At 36.4% G+C, this 14,327-nt stretch overlaps 1 protein-coding gene across 6 annotated transcripts in view; it reads left to right on the plus strand.

The window, feature by feature from the left end:
- RBFOX1 (RNA binding fox-1 homolog 1) overlaps positions 1–14,327 on the plus strand; it is a 1,270,800-nt gene that overhangs the window by 984,810 nt on the left and 271,663 nt on the right. Inside the window, exon 1 of one of the 6 annotated variants that reach the window (XM_034065466.1) lies at positions 9,499–9,642. The exons of the other annotated variants lie outside the window; for them this stretch is intronic. Within the exon in view, the coding sequence (XP_033921357.1) occupies positions 9,499–9,642 (144 nt within the window). Of the gene's footprint in view, positions 1–9,498; positions 9,643–14,327 lie in introns of those variants that run through there. 6 annotated transcript variants of the gene reach the window in all.

Here is a 14,327-nt window from a genome sequence, read left to right on the forward strand (position 1 = left end):
TTGGAGATATTCAAGACCCGCCTGGACAAGTTCCTGTGTGATGTACTCCAGGTTACCCTGCTCTTGCAGGGGGGTTGGACTACATGACATTTCGAGGTCCCTTCCAACCCTTGGGAATCTGTGATTCTGTGATATGACAACCCAAGGTATACTTACCTGACAGAAGAAATAGAGAAACACCCACAGTCTCTTAACTGTAGAATGAGTTTTCATAGGATTAATAGAACTCAAGAAAAACAATGAGAAAGTATTATTTATGTGTATAAACATATTTCAGAGAGAATTTTACCTTTTTTTTTTCTTCATCAAAGTACACAAATATGAATGGGTTTGGAGACTGAATCTTCGTTAGGGACTGTAGCAATAAAACAAGGGTGAATGGGTTCAAACTTAAAACAGGGGAAGGTTAGGGTAGACGTAAGAAAGAAGTTCTGAGGGTGGTGAAGCACTGGAACAGGTTGCCCAAGGAAGTTGTGAATGCTCCATCCCTGGCAATGTTTAAGGTGAGGTTGCATGGAGTCTTGGGTGACGTGGTTTAGTGTCTGGTGTCCCTGCCCATGGCAGTGAGTTTGAAACTAGGTGATCTTGAGGTAATTTTCAGCTCTCTTCTGTCATCTGAGTGTCAAGTAGAAAGGAAAAATGTGAACTGGTCTATCTGAGGTTTTGTTACTCGAGCCTTTTAAGACTGACATAAGCATAGTTAGAATAAACAAGCTTCAATGTATGTTTTCTTTATATTTGTAAGGATATTTGTGTCTCTCAAGACTGGAAGACTCTTGGGAGTAAGAGTGAAGTTGGACAATGTGCAAGTACTGCTTTGCTTGTTACGCTTTTGGTCATGCTTAAGAGCAGATGTAGAATACCTGTTTCTCTTAAGTGGGTCCAGTATTCTGATACATTGAGTGTGATGTTTTGTACATTATGTTGTGCATGTGCAACAGTATGTTATGTTTTGAGTTGTCTTTTGGGGAAATGTTCATGATTCAAAGGACATAAAGGAGGTGAGGTTCCTATCCAAAGTGAAAGGTTGTTTGATGCATGAGTAGAGCATACAAGAGTCTGGTTGTAGATGTGTGAGATAGAGTATTGAGAGGAGTCTTAGAGAAAGTAAGGAGTGTGAGGTAATACATGAGTGAATGTTCAACAGGAGTAGATGTTAATGCGAAGTCTTAATGGTCTGAATCCCAGGAGATGAGGAACTTTATGTAGAAGACAAAAGAAGTGGTGACAGTGCCAAAAAGCAGCAGAGGAAAATTCAGTGTTACCACTGTAGATTTCATTGAATAAAAGATTATCAGAAAGGAAGGAATTGCACGTAGGAGAGGTGAAGGATGGCCACCATAACAAGAGAGCTGGTTAGTGTTGATGAAAGCAAACAACTTCTGGAGAGTATTGTAGAAGAATTTTCAGACTCTAGTTATTAGCTGAGGAAAAGGAAGACTCGGAGGTGTTGAATGTGACACCTTATCAATTGAAGATAGAAAAGATTAAAAAAAAAAAATTACCAATTAGAGTAAGGAGAAGAGGGAGCTGATGCTGGACTTACGAGCAGTCCTGATAGAGGTTATACTAATGAAGCAATTGGAAAGGTAGTGTAAAGTGGATGGGATCCCTGAAGGTTTCAGGGGGGAAATGGCTAGAAAAAAAACCCACAACTGCTTCTTTCAAAACCAGTGGATAGAATAAACTGGGAAAAAAAAAAAAAAAAAAAAAGAGATACAATATTGACTTCATATATAAAATTGGGCTTTCTCACACAGAACTTCTGTCCCTATTTCAAGGCTTAATGAGCATGCCTGTACAGGCAGCTTTTTATCAATTCTGTATGCGGAGCTGTCTTTACGTTAAAGCATGTAATTCTGCAGGGGTTATAAAAAGCCAAAATTCTTTGGTTAAACAACAGCCATCGCCAACCCTTCGCATAGATTCTGGTATAGGAGTGAAGTTGGATCATGGCATCTGATGTCTTTCTATGGAATGGTATTTTGGAGAATGTATACTTTGCTACTTTGGAAAATTTTGTGGTACTTCAGTACAAACAGAATCTACTCAAATAAGAGCGAAGCTCAAATCTGCAAAACTCTCCATTTTAATTCTCCTGAGCTGCATCTCTATCTCTTTGGATGAAGCTGTGTATTTAACTAGAACCCTTCAGGCTTGACCATAACAATTTTAAGATATTTTAGTTGAAAGTCAGATTGAAAGCCACAAGAAGGAATTTGAGGTGAAAGTCTTCATTTTGGAGAGTTACTGAGCTAAATTTAAAACTTAGTCCATCTTCTAGGGTAATGTCAAAATTATGAGAAATAACTTTGAGGCTTACTAGTAGATGGTAATTGAAGTCCTCAAGGGAGCTGTGGAGGTTTTGTTCATTGCACTGGAGGGATCACATACAGGGAATGGGCAGACTGTAATCTGTAAGCAAAAGACAGGGAAGTGGAGACTTACATATTCATCTGCAGTAATGGGGAATTTGCTGATTTGATACATGAGTGTGTTAATATTTAGCTGTTACACATTAAAGTATGCTGCTGCATTGTGGAGTAAGTCTGGTGGATTTAGATTCAAGCAGAATATATGAGAGAGATCGAGCTGTAGACAAAATAATAAAAGGAGAGGTAGTTTCATTGTAGAAGGAAACTGTGTTGATATCCATTTAATTCCTACACTGAAAAAAAAAAAAAGCTTTGCATCAGAGTATAATTAATCTATCATTTAATCTCCTTCTGAGATTTGGCATTCTTTTAATTTTTATAAGAGATAATTAATCTTTCACAGAACCCTAAAACTTCATCAAGATGTATTTGTGCTGTCATACTATGAACACTTACATTTGGTGGTAGATTGGAGTTTTTTATTACTATCACATGAAAACAAGCCTTAAAGTCATGTACTCCTGCTTATTTTGCACTCCAAATTAAATTCTTTCCTTGTGATTTCATAACAACAGCAAAGTGTGAGATGTGGTGGCGCAAATCAAGAAGCAAAACAGTTGGGGCAAACTTTTCTTGTTACTTTTGTCTATATAACATAAGAAAACAGAATTGTGTATAAAAACAAACTTGAGTGGAAAATATGTAGTATGTCCTTACTATTCAGATGCGCTTTCTCCTCTCTGACCTAACAAACTTCCCACTGCAGACAGAGGTAGGCTTCCTCCCTTTCTATAAAGCTGTAGACTTTTTTTTCTGAGTAGCCTGTAGCCCTCCCATCGTACATACTGAAGCGTTCAGCTACTTAATTTGGATGTGATTTTCTGTGACTAATACTCATTATTTTTTTTTTAATTCTGATTTTTCTCCTTTATTTATGAGTTCATTTTCTACAGGTCATAGTTAGGTCTTTTCATCTGAAATTTCTGAAAGAATATTATAGGGTAACACTGCACATGACACATTGATGTCTTCTTGTTAACATTACAATATTAAGAATATCCTAGATGATAATTGTTATAGCTGGACACTCCTGTGAAAGGGATTCTTTTGAGAAACAGGCTTGTACCAGTGTGACAGCTTTAAAGAATCTTCGTACGTGTCTGTTTGATAATGTTTGGTGTTATGACAGCAGTGCACGGTGAGAGCACCCTCTGCTTCTGCGAATGCAAAGTTGAAGTGTCTGTTCTACCTTCGTGCTAGATGAAGTGGGAGTAAGGTTTACAAAAGCTTTTGCCACACCAGTTTCTTTCACTGTTTTGGTTCTGTCTGTTTCCCTGCTTCTTGAGTCTGTACTACAAAGGTAGAAGTTTAGAGAAAGCTTTTTAAAATTTCTTTTATTTTGTTAATTGCACATAAACTTCCCTGAGTCCGGGCTGCTGCACTCACTGCTTCCAGCTCAGCTTGATGCAGCCCTTCCTCAGTTCTGACAATAATGTTTGTGCCGTTAGGTGACAAGTGCTTTCTGAAAGCTTTTGCTACTTCAGTCATCAACCATACTGTCTTTCCAATTGCCTGGCAACTGAGTCATTTGTGCTGATGGTAGCATAAGATGTACGATGGCAACACATAGATGGAAGGAGGCAAGGGTGATCCCGAAGTCATTTAAGGTACTTTGGAACCTCATCCTGTGCCTTCAGTGCACTGTTGTGGCTAGGCATAATCATACGCTTCTGGGACTCAAGTGTCCTGATAAAATATTTTTTTCTGTCTTTTATCTGCTATGCAAATGAAGTAGCAGATTCGTTGACACCCGCAAAACTCGGGCACAGCTCGGTGTGTTTGAGCAGCTGGTTTGACATAACCTGCGTCTCCACTAGATGGAGTTCCTGGTATAGCAGTACCGGCAGCGCCGGGACAGACAGCCCTCTGAGCGGAGCTGGGCTCGGGCTGGGCTGGTAAAGACGGCTAATAGGTTTGGCTGCTGACCTTGTGTTCTACAGTGAAACATCACCCGTGAATCTGGAGAGTTTTTAAGGCACACACGGGTGTAAACTCGTACAAAATCGAATCAGGATCGGATTGTTAGGCCTGTTTCTTTCCATCCTTTCCTCTCCCTTGTTCCCCCTGCATCTTGCTGTAGAAACAATGTCTAGATACTGTAGGCCAGGAAAATAAGATTTGGCAAGGAACATACATCTTTTGTTTGGAAGTGTCTCTAATGTTTTAAGATAGGAACTTTTAATTTTCGTTTATTTTGTTATGTTCCCCACCCCCACACTGAACACACTGGTGGGAATAAGGGTGCTTGGTTTCTTATGTTGTAAAAAGTCTAGAGAGTTATGCTGAGTGCTTATGAAATATGAATTAAGTGGTGCTGAAGAGGTTAATTGCGCTACAGAGTCTTTGTACACATTGGGTCTGAAATACTGGAGGAGTCAACACATAACACAGTGCTTAATAGAAACAGAGAATTAGTGATTCTTACTTGCCTGAGGTAAGCATGAGCCTCTGGAATGTCTTGATCTTTTTGCAAAGACCTAGTACAGAAAAGCAATCTTAACAGAAACCTTAAATTAGAAATAGAGATTTTCATGAGCAGAAAATATCACTAGAAGGATGAGAGGTCACCCATTAACTGAAAAAAATAGAGAGAAACCCTTTTATTTATTCTTGTAGACAAAACGAAATATTTAAAAAGATCAGTGATGTTTCCTTAGTTTACTTTAACAAATTGTAACACACATGTAAAAAAACAGAATACTGTGCAGAATAACAGCAGAGATATTAATGGTTGCTAGCAATTTGTCAAAATATGTTAATGAAGCATTCTATTTTTAAGCTTTTAATATGTTGCTTTTCCTGGCTTGAAGTTCTGTGAGCTATTTTTCCCTGCGGTGGTAGAAAAGGAGTGCTTGGAGAGAGCACTGCACTACTATTAGTTTCTGTACCACTTGCCTGAATTATTTTTATATGACATCAGCCATTTTATAAAGTAAAGAAGACACATACATTCTTTGTATGGATAATTTGTCATTGTGGTGGGGTTTTCTAAATGCTTGATGTCTGGAGTCATGCAATCTTTATAATAGTGCCTGCTTTCTAAATGTGTAAATTTGCTAGTGTAGGGAACTAAGACAAGTTTGAAGTGTAGAATGGTGTGGGGTTTGCAGGTGATCTCTTTCAGATCTCTTTTGATGCAAAAGGTTAAAGTGATTGGGCAGTCTGCTGTGATAATTCTAGTGGTTAACTTTTGGGTTGAATGTTTGTAAATGTGAAATTTGAACTTAAGTCTTGAGAACTAGAAGTTGACTATGACATCACAAATTGAATGGATGATTTTGAATGAAACATGTTATACTAAATGCATTGTAAATGACGAGTGTTTCTGTATTTGTATATTAGTTGTGGGAAATGCTGTTGGCGCTTTTTGCTTTGTTTCAGAGGTTCTTTGGTTTCATGGTTTTATTTGCATATTCAAGACAGTTCAGCACTTTGCTGTTGGTATTTTTTAAATGGCAGTCTCACTGGATGTGGGAAGAGGGTGCATATCTGCAAGTTCTCTGCCTGTGCTGTGTACCATGAAAATCCAAACAGGTTTTAAAAGGAAATGTTGCTTCTCACAGTGATACAGGAGGCATTGCACATCAAGTGGATGGATCTATTATTACTGTGGAAGAACTTCTTATTTCTCCATTTCTAATTGAACTCCCACAGAGGATGGTTAAGGCTGTGTAGATCAGTAGCCTTCTTTTATTTTGAAAAAGGTTTGTGATTGTTGCTAACTGTGATATGTAATTGATATCAGTAACTGAGTGTGGGACAACTGGGTTCAGTTACTGACACAGCAGAGCAGGGCTGGGGTAATTGGAAGGTGTTCATATGCTGTAGGTAATGTGGGCTTTGCAGTTTCACACATTGAATTTTGTAGAATAAAGGAAAAATCAAAATGATAATAATTTGCAGATGAGATCTTGATGGGTTATATGCTGTTCTGTGAAATTGCATAGTAGTTCCAATGATACTGTCAGTGTGTGTGAGGATAGAAGGTCAGATTGTGTACGGTCATTCATGGATCTTTGGCAGACTTGTCATGGTACTTACTGTATATATAGCCATAACTTAGAATGTGGTTATGATTAATGGGTTGGGTTTGTTAGAAGAGTGCCTTTAGACAAGGAAATGGCTTTAAAGAAGAGACATTGATTTTATTCTTATAAAAATAAAACACATTTTGTTACCTTTTTTTCTTTTTCTATATAATGACAAGTTATCTTTGGAAGGGATGAAAATTGGCAATGACTTTGCCCAGCATCTCTTGCAGTAGCATATATCAGGCTCAGGAGTTCTCCTTTTTTAGGTCTCATACACTACTGAATTACGCATGTTTATCTATTGTTTCTCTGTATAGAGATGATTTGGATAGTTAAAACATTAATGTTCTAGTTTTAATAACGTGAAAATACATTTGTAACAAAGTAATAGTATTTTGGATCATTTTTTCTTAGTTTGAAATTTGTGAAAATTAAGGATAAAAGACCAATGAGAAATTTATAATTAAAATTAGCTCCATTTACACTACTGAATTCTCTTGAAGTAATTGTTCAACACACTGCTTTTAAGAATTTAATCTGTTTTATGGATGTCCTTTTAGCCGTAAAATAGTGCAACAGACAGAAGGAACTTTGCTTGACCATCACCATGTTCCAGAACTTCACTTTGGGAAATTGGATAGATTTATATAGTTCAAACGGTTTGGCTGGAATCATGTTGCCTTTGGTTCTGACATAATGTGGAAAGAGTTGGTTATTTGCCTCCTTACATAACGTATTTGTTTTTCATTAAACATTTTGATAAGGTCTGATTAAGGTACCATGTATTATTTATGGTATTTCGTATGAAAATGAGCTGAAGGGAAAATTCTATCAGCTTAGGTCATTTGCAGAATAACAGCCTTTCTGTGCTAGGGGAAAAAAAAAAAGAATGAAGAAAAGCATGACATACTCCTGTCAGAACAGGAGACTGCTGAAGGCAGAGAGAAAGAATGAAAAAAGGAGAAAGGGCAGAGAGAGGCTTTGATTCTCCTCCTTCTCTCTCTTTTGCTCTGTGGTGTGTGTGGGCTTTTATGTTGGTGGTTTGCTTTTTGGTTTTGGGGTTGTTTAGGGGGGTTGTTTTGGGTTTTTTTTCTGATACAGAACAGCACAGATCACTTTATCTAGGCTGTTCTAGTAGATCAGTCCATGATAAACTGAAAAAGCGTGGGTGCTTCTTAAGCTTACAATCCCTGTATTGTAAGTTTGTGCATGATTGTTTTGGTGTTGATTGCTCAGTTGTAAATACATTGGGTTTGTTGTATTGACTGCTTTTGAAAAGAAACTTGTGTAATAACTGATTCTGCTGGAAAATTGTCGATTTTGCATGAAGAAGACTTAGTGGATCTAAATCAGTCTCTGAAGCTTGTGTGGGTGCAGGTATGTGTGTGCACATGCACAATGAAAAGGAATATTTTTTAATACAGCGCCTCAGTTGCAGTGACATGTTTATATCTGTTTCCAGTGAAGGGGGGACTGTTATTTTTTTTTTAAGGGTAGATCTTAATATGAAGCCAGTTATGCTGTTGATGAAATGAGCTTCTCTTGCATGTGAGTTATTTATTTATTGTTGTTAACATTAAACTGTTGATCTAAGGTGTGGTTTTTTTGTGGGTGTCAGATATCCTAAGAAATAGGTAATCTTAACATTTTCTGCAGTCTTTTTAAAAGGAACCCCTTCAAAAGCTCAGGTGATGCTTTGAGGTTTGACCTTTCCTGAAGAATTAATATTTAATTCATTTGTCCAATTGTAATTAAAAATAGGGTTCTGTTATACCCGAGTTGTGTCTAAGGAGTCCAAAAAAAAAAAAAAAAATAAAACCCAAACCTGTAATATAGAACCTCAAGGACAAACTGTAATATAAATTATTTGATTTGCAGGTCACATCCTACTTTATTACATAAAGACTAACTAGATCTACTAATGAATAATTATTACTCCATAAAATAAAAGGGGGGAAAGAAAAAGCCTGCAAGAGTCGAATACTAATTTGAGGTATCCCTCTCAAAGTAAAAAGTAAACATTAAATTCTGAAAATTGCAACTGTAATTTTTCCATGTAACCTGATAGAGCAGCTCTTTAGAATAGATTGACTGGCTGTCAAATACATTCGGAATTTCAGATAAGATGGGGTTTAGACTAATTTTAAGATCCAGTCTTTATCCAAGCCTGCTTCTTTCCCCCAAGTAAAGTAGATAGAACATGCCATAGAATTTTGTTTTATTCCTAGTGTTTCTGCTGCAGTGGTTACACAGATATTTCACAGTTCTACTGTAATGCTTTTATAGGCTTCTCTGGGAAACTAGTTGGTGAATGAAACATAGATACAAAATTAATGTGTATTTTAAAAAACTCATTTACTGACAGCACTGCATATTTGCTAGAAGCCTCTTGACTAGCCAGGATTCTTTCACTTCCCCACTTTGTGCTTCATACTTTTGTGCTTAGAAGAGAAAAGCCCATTTTATGTCAGGTGTGAGTACTGGGAGGGGGAAAAAAAAAGTGCGTGTGAGTGTGTATATGTGCGTGCGGAATCATAACAGGCATTCAGTCCCAGCTGGGCAGTGACACTAATTGCCCAGATCTCATGGATGCCTGTGATGCAGCGAGCTCACTTTCTTCCTTCCCTATCCTCTCCAGGGATTTTTAAAATGCAGTATTTGAATTTTGGTGAGTGGTAAAGACCCTGCCCTAGGACCCATTTGACAAATGAGAAGCTGTGCAGCATCAGCACCAGCCGACTGAGCCTCACTGAGTCAATCTCTCTCTCTCTCTCTACTAGTCAGCAGCTACTGTTGTGAGACAAGCTTCAGCTCTCTGTCATTGAGGAAGTTCCATTTGCTCATCAATAGGCTGCAGGCTGTGTCTTTTTTTTTTTTTTTCCTCTGTTAAAAATTCGTACTTTAAATCTACCAAGTTGCCTTAGCTGATGAATTTAGGGATCTAGTGCTGGGGAGAAAAAGGCATTCAAGAAATACTGTTTCTTACTTAAATAATCAAAAGCGTAGTGACAAGACAGGGCAAACGTGCTTGCATGCAAGCCCCCTCACTTGTTCTACGTAGGCTTCAGAGCAACACCATGCAGCATCCCCTTACGGGTGCAACCTGCGTGGCACTGCCGAATGTGGGCATGTGTCCCCAGCTCTCCTGTGCCTTGACTTTTATGTACTTACAGCAGGTAAGTTTGCTTAACTTTTTCCTTTCCTATAGTGCCTGCTTTGTCAGCATCGCTTGGGGGATTTGTAATCTTTGAGATATATATTCTGTGAATAGGCTGTATAAATGTCTCCCACTGTGTGGAGTGACTGTTGTGCTTTCACTTAAGAATGGTGAGAGTGAGTAGAAAATGTTTTAACAGAGCATAAACCCCTTTGCATATCTTCTTTTTTTTTTCTTTTTTTTTAAATGACTCTATTGATGCTGCTTATAGATATTTAACACAGTACTTTGACTGCATTTCTCGTGGATACTGTTGCAGAGTTTCAGCCATAAAGGACTGCTCTTTATTCACTTGCAGGCATAAATTATACTTCTAATGTAAATGTGCCCAATGGCAATTTTGTTTAAGCCTTCTTTGAAGCCAGGAATTTTAAGTCTGTGTGAAACATGCTGCTGATTAAAATCAAGCTTATTTTTAGTTCACCAAAGAAAAAAGAAAAAAAAATTGGTAAAACTGTATCTGTGCAGAAATAATACTTCTATCACTGAAGTAAATTGGAATGGGTTTAAAAAATGGTCTGATAGCAAGGGTAATAATACCAATTTCTAGTCCATTTTTAAGATTTTTTTTTATTTTATTTCTTATAATTTTTGCCTCAGAGCTTTGGGGTATTTTCCTACATATTTCCATCCCTTCTCCAGTTATTTATTATTTGGTACCCTCTCTCTGTTACAACATGAAATAAATAACTGGATAATAACACATTCTTTTTTAAACTAGTATTTTGGAATCATGATTGTATTCTACTACTCTGTTTTATAACTGAGTCAACCATTATAGGGAGTCATCTAGTAAGCATGTAGAGCGAAGACAGAAATATAATGCAAAAAAGGATTAATCCTGTTTATTCTGTTACTTTCTGCTCAAACTTTAGAGAAAAAAATTCTTGTGCCTACTGTAACAAATAGGGGCATTTCTTCCAACTTCCACTACAATAGTTTATATGTATATTGACTTCCATGAAGCCGTCTCTAACTTTATTTCTTTATTTATAAATGCCTGAATGTTTTACAGTCTTTCTTTTTGTTCCTGAATATGAGATAAAATAAAGCTAAAGCTTATTTTTATTTCAGAATATTTGTTTTCTATTGCTGCTGAGAGAATAAAACTTAAGTGTTTGCAGAATATAAACCCTTCTGTAGCTTTTTTTTTTCTTCTTCAGTAGTGTAGGCTAAACCATTTCTGGCTTAGAGCATGGGAGTGAGTGCATAATAACAGATTCTTCTATACACCCTAGATTATACATGTATGTGGGAGGGATTCGTATGTCTGCAATTACAATTTGCAACAGATAAATATGATGTATTTAATATTTAAAGAAATTGCATGTCTTAACTAAAGTGCATGCTCTTAGTAATTTTGTATTCTGGATATGTTTTAGAAATTACATTTGTAGATCAGTTTTAATGATCCAGTGTGACTTATGCACTTAGTATACAAAATGTACTCCTGTGTTTTGTTGGATTTGTTCATTTGAGTTTGGCAAACGGCAATTTGTATGGTAAAGATCGAGCTTTTGGAAGAAAAAATGTGAATTAAGGTGAGAGGTCAACATGGCCACACAAGGAGCTGATAAAAGATAATTTAAAGATGAGATTAGGTGCTAAAATAACCCTCTTGTATGAGGTATTACAGTATCATTATGCAAACACATCTATAGTATAACACTGCTTTAAGGTTTAAGAAACTGCAACCATAATAATTACTTTAAAACAGTGAATTCAATTCCATCTATTCCATTTGAGAGAAAGAGAGAAGTGATTGCTAATGCACTTCACAAAGTGCTGTATCTAGCGGATAATTTTTAACTCTTTAAGTGGATTTACTGGCACATTGAGAGTATCTTTTTTTCTGTTTTTTTAAGTGTTGGCTTTCTCACCTGGTTAATCCTATTGTCAGTTTGAGATCATACTGCCTCTAGTAATCACAGTTATATTTAAAGTTAAAAAGTTATCTGAATTCCTGATGATAATTTTTGCACATTTAAAATTCTCTGCTTGTTGTTTCTTTTGATTGCTGGTTGGCATTTTAGATATTCTGGATACTTAGGGAGGTAATTTTCATCTTAATCTAGATATGATTTATTGTTTTGTGTATTTGGTTAAGTATTTCTTTAGCAACAATTTTACTTTATCTCAAAATTATTCAGGCAGAAAGATAGTACTGTAGTGACATCACCTACAAAGCTAAGGTAACGTGGTTCTAGTTTCAAACAGGAAAGACTAAGAAGTGGTTTACATTTTTTAAAAACGTTAATAAACTTTTACCATGCCAGTTTAGCTGGGGTTGATTTTGGTTCTTTGTGGTTTTTTAACTATTTTTCCCATATCTGATAATTTCTAGGAAGCCTACAAAAATATTTATACGTTTAGGGCACATATCAGTATTTCAGTGAAACTTTAGATGTTATAAAGTTGTGTATTGATCTTAAATACTGATAACTTAAGAGCTTTATGTGGCAACTTAATAACTAGTGATTTCCCCCTGCCTGTGGACCCAGTGACCAGCAGCATAAAGACACTATGTGAACTTACCAAGGACTCTATAAATTGCATTTCAGATAGGTCTGCTCACTTGCAACTCAATTAAAATTAATTCAGACATCTGTATTATAAGTAAGCTCTTAGTTTTTAAACTTTACTATTTAGAATCTGTTAAAATATTTGTTCTCTGGTTTTCTGTGTGTCTGCTGTATGCCCTAGTATTCTGTCACATGTAACTTTTATAATTGGATAGGTCTTTTCTGAAAGACTATAAAAGGCATCATGTTCTTCTCAACCTGGGCAAATGAGTCCTCCTGACAGTAAATATTTATGTGGCCACAATGATGGTGGTTTTCTGTGGAGCTATAGTAGTCATTTTGGAAAATCTGGTTTTTGGAAGTCATTTGGTATTGGCCATTACTAATTTGCTAAACTAACACTGCTTGGTCAGTTTTAGTATAAATGGATAAATTGCTTTCCACAGTGTACCTACAGAAGTGCTCTACTACTTTGTCCAGGCTGAGAAACTTAAGTATTTGCTCTGATACCTGCCAGATTATGCATGTATATAAAGTTTTAAGAGCTTAGTGAGGAACTGAATTTTTTTTAAAACAGTTTGTTCATACAGGATGCTTTACCTAAAAGCATTTAAAGCCTAACTGTTGAAAATAAAATTAAAAATAAATAAAGTTCAGAGGCCTAGTTCACATTATAGATGAACTGTTACTCAGATATTCACTTGAAAAAGACATCAGAAACTGAAGGATGCTTCCAAGGTAGTTAAGCTGTTTGAAATGGTCTGAAATATTTGGCTGTTCTCTTACTAAGATGCTTCTAACTTTAGAAATCCAGAAAGAGTTTGCAAACATTAGAACTGAAATGACTATATTGGTGGGAGCAACAAACAGGAGGATACATGGTTTTGATCTGCAGGTTTTTACTGTATCATGATAAAGATAGGGACAATTGGGAAAAGAGTAGATACGTTTGGATTAGAATTTTACCTGGTATCAGTATTTAAAGATACAGGAAAAGGGAACTTGGATTTGCAGTGCACTCTGTCATTTGGTAATATTTATGGTGTTAGCGACAGCTAAATACATCTATTTTCTCCTCTTTATTAGTACATATCGATGCAAGAAACAATTTCTGACCACAAGCTTAAATCAAGTGCTAGCGGGAAGTAATTTTTGCAACAAATTCTTGACCGCTTGTAACTTGGGATTTAGCATGTATTAATGGAGGCTTAGTTTTGTTAACTGATGTTTCCCTGTGACAGATACTTGCCTGGACATAGGGTTATTTAGCTGTTATTTTCTGAGTAAAGTAACGAAGTCAGCTGTGGTTTTGAATCGTCCCATAATATTCCACATCATTCTGTACAGTGCTGCTGTCATTATTTTAAAACTGGTAATTTTTTCTTTCTGTTTAATGGTGATAGATGTGCTTTGTTTTAAATAGTGAAGTGGTTTGTACAAAGGGTAATTCCTCTTAAATGGAGCAATTGCTCATAGTGGACATTCACAGATCGAAAACGATTGAACTGAAACTTCAATATCAACCTTTTCTGTCTTTAACAAGAAAGTAGTTCACGGTACAGCTCTTGTATCAATGGTGAAAAGAATCCACCATGAAAGCAAAACAAACCCCAACAAATTCCCCATTTCTACCCCAGCTATTCCATTAGTGCTTACATGGTAAATTAGTGTAATTTTATTTGGGCCTTAAGCATTATGGCTAGAGAGAAAAGATGAATTCTCCACTCAGTTACATATGTCATGCTTCTGGATCTTGTGATTTATAGAAGCCTGAAATACTTTTTATAAAATTCTTTCTTCATGGCTTAATTCAATGTTGATTTATCTGGTAGCCTTTTCAGTTGATGTAGTCAATAGCATCAATAATGGAATAAGGATTAGAACAGATTATCTTTGTGCTAAAGTTATGTAAAGAATTAGAATGGATGGACAATTCCTGCCTACAGTTTACCCCTTTTATAGAGCACAAGCACACCAGTCGCTGAATGTCACCATTACAGTTGCAGTTCTGAATATGTGTCTTTTGCATTTTGTACATCAGTGAGCCTTCAAAGGAGTAGGTACGTTACTTGAATTCAGTAACTGATGTTTTATGATGACACTGTTTAAATCTATCATGAGA

This window comes from Melopsittacus undulatus, chromosome 8, assembly GCF_012275295.1.
Source record: "Melopsittacus undulatus isolate bMelUnd1 chromosome 8, bMelUnd1.mat.Z, whole genome shotgun sequence".
NCBI lineage: Eukaryota > Metazoa > Chordata > Aves > Psittaciformes > Psittaculidae > Melopsittacus > Melopsittacus undulatus.